Source organism: Hippocampus bargibanti, linkage group LG05, assembly GCF_051943395.1.
Source record: "Hippocampus bargibanti isolate YZ-2025 linkage group LG05, ASM5194339v1, whole genome shotgun sequence".
Lineage (NCBI taxonomy): Eukaryota > Metazoa > Chordata > Actinopteri > Syngnathiformes > Syngnathidae > Hippocampus > Hippocampus bargibanti.
The window spans coordinates 29,856,238-29,861,785 of record NC_142738.1 but is presented as its reverse complement, the minus strand read 5'-3'; the positions used below and the strand labels follow the sequence as shown (position 1 = coordinate 29,861,785).

Genomic DNA, 5,548 nt, shown 5'->3' with positions numbered 1-5,548 from the left:
GCCCACGAACGATTCATTGCCGATTTACTCCATCAAGGTGTCGGGAATCGATGGCTCTTGAGCCATATCTGGCTCTTTTGATGTTTGCATCTGGCTCGCAGATAAAACTAAATGCTGACCATATTCTCGCTTTTTGGCTGTTCATTTCCTGTTTTGGCGGAAGTTCGCAATTTTGATTGGATGAGCCGTTGATGTTGGAAACGGTAAACGCCTCCTTTTAAATAAGCCTGACTAGTAAAAAAAATGGATGGACGGAAGGATTCATCTTTGTGGAGCGAAAATGATACAATACCATGAATGAAACAGTTGAATATCAGTGGCACTTTGACAAGCCCCATGCTAACGTTAGCATCAATATACAGTAATACCCCGGTTTACAAACCCATTGGCTTACGAACTTTTCGGTTTACGAACGTTAAATTTATGAACATTTTACCTTGGCATACGGACTATTTTTCGGGATACACACGGAGCTCCCACAATGATGATGTGTCATTCGCGAACGAGCCCGTTCTAACAAAATGGCAGCCGGGTTGTTTTGGTCCTCTATTCCCCGCCCCCAGCCGTTGGTTAAAGCCACGTGATTGGTCAAGAACGCGGCAGTGATGGCGGGGGTTTACTGACAGAGAGTGAAAGCATTCTCCAAAAAATAAAATGGCAGCTGACTTTTTTTGTCCTCTATTCCCCGCCCCCAGTCTTCGGTTAAAGCCATGTGATTGGTCAAGAACGCAGCAGTGAGGGGAGGTGGTTTAAACATTAAAGAGACAGGCAGATGACAGAGTGACTAAATGGATAGAAAACTGTGAAATTTGGACTTGTTTCAACTTTGATAGTTCAAAGACAGAGTGTAGACTGCAAGGTTAAAATTCCCAAGGCTCCACAAATAACCCGCACAAACCGTCTGTACACTTGATGCAAAAAGCTATCAACCCAGCTAAACAGAACATCGTTGAGGACAAGGTAAAATTATCGCAGAGAAAGCACCGACAAGGGATCATTCCTCAAGATGGTGATGGCAATTTGGCGTTTTTGTGTTTATTATGTTTATTTGTCATAAGTCCCTTGCACGCTGGGTCCGAGAGCACAGTAATTTCATCTGTGCTGTATGTCATGCATATTAGCATATTTGACAATAAAGCTAACTTTGACTTTGATTTAAGAAGAAGGCTACGTTCCTCATCAAGTGTTTCATGCTGATGAAACCGACCACTCCATTCCATCAAGTCATCAACGATCATCATAAAGGTAAATAAAACAACTTTATGATACAGTAGTTTCTTTAATTATAATACCATAGCACATTTATTATACATAAAATAAGGTATATTTTGTGTAGTTTTAAGGCTTAGAAAATTATAAAGTAGAAATTTATATTTTATGGGGACCTGGGAACAGATTATTCTCATTTTAATGGTTTCCTAGGGTAAATTATTTTTTGGGATACATACTTTTAGCCTGACACACTCTGTCTGGGAACCAATTAAGTTCGTAAGCCAAGGTATCGCTGTACTTCTGTGAGAGACAGCAGAAAGCAAGTGTGCGAGCTAATGAGCAGTGTGCAGGCTAGCTAGCAGTACCTTCGCATATGAACCTGGCAAGTTGACATTCATTCCCATCGTTTGCCTGGATTTTTTTTACCAATCATGAGAAACTATTCATATTAATGGTGAATATTATCACAAAGTTATTTTAAATACTATATTCTGACATTTTGTTGAAATAACGTGCTTGCGTGCGTTCATGTGCGTGCGTGGGAATGCGTGTGTGTGTGCGTGTGTGTGGCTCTCACTGAAAAACATTTCTAAATATTTTACCTTTAGGGCTCTCTTAGTCAAAAAAGGTTCCCGACCCCTGACATACACCCTCGTTTATATACGACCAGAAAATTAAAAACAAATCCACTCTAAAATGATTTTCCCAGGGTTCGAGCAACTTTTGGGACAGTGCCGACGCCCAACCGGCCCCTACGACCCCCACCTCCGACCCCCCCTTTGGGCCTGCCCCCGCAGCACCCTCCGTCGCTCCGGGCTCCTCCGTCACTCCACGCCGACCTCCGAGTCGCTCTGACCGGCGTGCCTGCTGAGAGTCCCCCCCTCCACCGCCCAGTGATTTTTTTTTTGAAAGTTGAGATGGCAGACGCGCCGCGGGACTCCGGTCGGCGTCGGCTTTAACGGAACCGAGCCGCCATGCCCCTCCTGGCCCGGCTGTTGTGCGTGTGGGTGTGCGCCGGAGCCGCGAGCGCCCTGGCGGTTCGGCAGAGCCGACGGTGGCGCGCGTTCGACGCGGAGACGCCGCCGACGGCGTCGCGGGACGTCCTTCGCCCGGAATCGACCTCGGAGACGGCGCGTCAGTCAGTAACGGTCGCGGCGCTTCGGCCGAGTGATGGCGGCCAACCGAGCGACCCGCCACCGTCCTGGGCGGTGCGACGACGTCCCCGGCGCCGAGCCGAGGTTGCCCGGCAGACCTCGCCGTCGGAGCCTCCCTCGAGCCCCAACGCCAGCGCCTTCGACGACCCCTTCGACGACGACTACGCGGCGAGTGAAGCCCCGCCGTCGGCCGGCGGCGACAGGGCGAAGAGGGTCCGGAACCCTTTCTACCCGCTGGGGGCCGGCGCGGCCGGCGCCTACGCCTTGCTGGCGGGCGCCGTGGCTGTTGTGTCGGCGGGGGTGCTGGGCAACGTGTCGCTGATGTTCATGGTGTGCCACAACTACTACATGAGGAGCGTGTCGCACTCGCTGCTTGCCAACATGGCGCTGTGGGACTTTTTGCTGCTTTTCTTGTGCCTGCCGCTGGTGCTCTTCCACGCCCTCACCGACGACTGGCTGCTGGGGGAAGCCGCCTGCATGCTCGTCCCCTACCTGGAGGTCAGCGAGCGAGCCCCCTTTGTCGCTCCAGCAATTGGATAGTCCCCCTTTCATTTCCACCCACTATAAAAAATATTATTATTATTATTATTATTATTATTATTATTATTATTAGTAGTAGTAGTAGTAGTAGTATATAAAAACTATACTAAAATAAAAAACTATAAAAAAAAATAAAAACTATAAAAATATAAATACGAATACCGTATTAGTATTTATATTTTTTTTTATTATTATTATTATTATTATTATTATTATTATTATTATTATTATTATTATTATTATTATAGTAGTAGTAGTAGTATTGGTATTACTAATACCAATACTACAAAAATATAAATACTAATACCGTATTAGTATTTATATTTATTATTATTATTATTATTATTATTATTATTATTATTATTATTATTATTATTATTATTATCATTTGCTAGCTATTTGCTATCTGGCTGGCTATCTAGCTATATAGCTAGCTATCTATTCACTATGTATAGCTGGCTGAGTTGAGTGAACGTTGGCGCGTGTGGCTGCCCCTGCTCACCCGCAGAAAAACTTAACGTGTGACTGTAAAGTGATCTTGAGAGTTTTGAAAGGCGCTTACAAATGAAAGTATTATTATTATTATTACTATATGCCCCTCCCCTTTTTTCCCTTCAGGTGGCTTCCCTCGGCGTGACGACGTTCACGCTGTGCGCCCTGTGCATCGACCGCTACCGCGCCGCCGCCAACGTGCGCTCCTATTACGAAATGACGGACAACTGGGCATCCACCGGCGCCAAATTGGGTGTCATCTGGGCGGGGGCCCTGCTGCTGGCCCTCCCCGAGCTTCTCATCCGTCAGCTGGTGACGGAGGAGGACCGGCGGCAGCGCTGCGTGGCCCGCGTGTCCACTCGCCTGCCGGACACGCTTTACGTCCTGGGCCTGACCTACGGTGGCGCCCGCGTGTGGTGGTTCTTCGGGTGTTACTTCTGCCTCCCCACCCTCTTCACCATCTTGTGCTCGCTGGCCACCGCCCGCAAGATCCGCGGCGCCGAGAGGGCGCCGACGCCGGCCCGCGGCACTCGGAAGCAGATCCGTCTGGAGAGCCGCATGAACTGCACGGTGGTGGCGCTGGCCGTCCTCTACGGTTTCTGCCTGGTCCCCGAGAACGTCTCCAACGTGGTGGTAGCCTACATGGCGGCGGGGGTGCCGCCCCGCACGCTGGACGGCCTGCGGCTGCTCAGCCAGGCGCTCCTCTTCTGCAAGGCGGCCGGCGCCCCAGCGCTGGTCCTGTTCCTGTGCCCGCCTTTCCGCCGGGCCTTCCTGGACTGCTGCTGCTGTTGTTGCCGGGAGTGCAGCGACGCCGGCGCCGGCGGCGCTAATGACGAGCTGGAGTTAGCTAGCGCTGACGCCGCCGCCGTCGATGGGGACGGGTCCGCCACCGACGCCACGGTGGCGACGCGCTGCTGAGATGGACCACGCACCGAGTGGTGTCGCTCGCTGATGGATTTGTTGCCGTCGCTATGGCGACCGGAGCCGATCGGCTAACAGCGCGCTAGCCTCACATACTAATGTCGCCGCGAGTCATGTCACGGATCAATAGACCACTTCAAGAAGACAAACAATTAAAGTTTTCATTTCTAAGCGCTTTTCAAAACTCTCAAGGTCACTTTACAGTCACTGGATAAGTTTCTGCGGGTGAGCAGCGGCAGCCACACTTTCACTCAAACTGGAAGTAACTCAGATAGAAAGCCAGCTAGCTAGCCAATAGATAGCTAGCCAGTTAGATAGTTGGCCAGATAGCTAGCCAGCCAGATAGCTAGCCAGTTAGCCATATTTACGGGTGCCTCTTAATAATAATAATAATAATATTTGAATTTGGTCTTCTATCGCAGTTGCCGCCAGACTCGGCGCAAACTCGTCAAAGTCACCGAGCGCAGACACGATTCGTTAGCGACTGCAGCGCTCGCACAGCCAGAATGGACGTTGACACAGGCCGGGTCGTCTTTCTAATAATAATAAGAAGAAGAAGAATACATTTCATTTCTAAGCACCTTTCAAAACTCTCAAGGTCACTTTTCAGTCACAGGATCAGTTTTTCTATGGGTGAGCAGCGGCAGCCACATGCACCAGCGTTCACTCAAAATAGATAGAAAGCTAGCTAGCTAGATAATTGTTTCTATGCTTGTCTGTGACTGTAAATAAAGTGTCCTTGAGAGCTTTGAAAGGCACTTGAAATAAAATGTATTATTATTATTATTATTATTATTAATAGATAGCTAGCTAACTAGCTAGCTTATAGATAGGAAATATGTAGCTAGCTAGATAGCCAGGTAACTGTTCTGTCGCCGCTTTTATTCCCGTCTGCGGCCATCGCCGAGTGTCACGATTGTTAGCTTAGCTTGTAGCATCACCGTGGGGATGATTTTAAAAAAGAAATGTTATTTTTGTCCATGGATGCTTTCAAAGTACTCAAGATGGTTTTGTGTACTTGCTGTTACAATTGAAAAACAAACAAAGACGGCAGATGTCATTTGTCATTTTTAATGGACCATTGAAGCAATCGCATTTCAGCTATCATTTGTGACCAGGGTCAAAAATCGATGCCTTCAGCATCCGTTCTGAAGGCCCTGTCACATCAAATGTTGCTTGAACCAATCAGAGTTAGTGTTGCTAATAGCTTGCTAGATAGCCAGCCAGAC

The 5,548-nt window shown here is 48.4% G+C and overlaps 1 protein-coding gene across 2 annotated transcripts; it reads left to right on the top strand.

The window, feature by feature from the left end:
* The first annotated feature begins 2,039 nt into the window (after window positions 1–2,039).
* gpr37a (G protein-coupled receptor 37a) lies at window positions 2,040–4,490 on the top strand. Of its 2 annotated transcripts, none has more exons than XM_088996592.1 (2): window positions 2,040–2,696; window positions 3,525–4,490. In XM_088996592.1, exons 1-2 carry the CDS (start codon window positions 2,187–2,189, stop codon window positions 4,314–4,316), a joined length of 1,302 nt encoding a protein of 433 aa, XP_088852718.1. In that variant the 5' UTR covers window positions 2,040–2,186; the 3' UTR covers window positions 4,317–4,490. The 2 variants fall into 2 exon arrangements, with proteins under 2 accessions (XP_088852718.1, XP_088852717.1); XM_088996591.1 differs by having other exon boundaries at window positions 2,040–2,864.
* The last annotated feature ends 1,058 nt before the right edge of the window (window positions 4,491–5,548 follow it).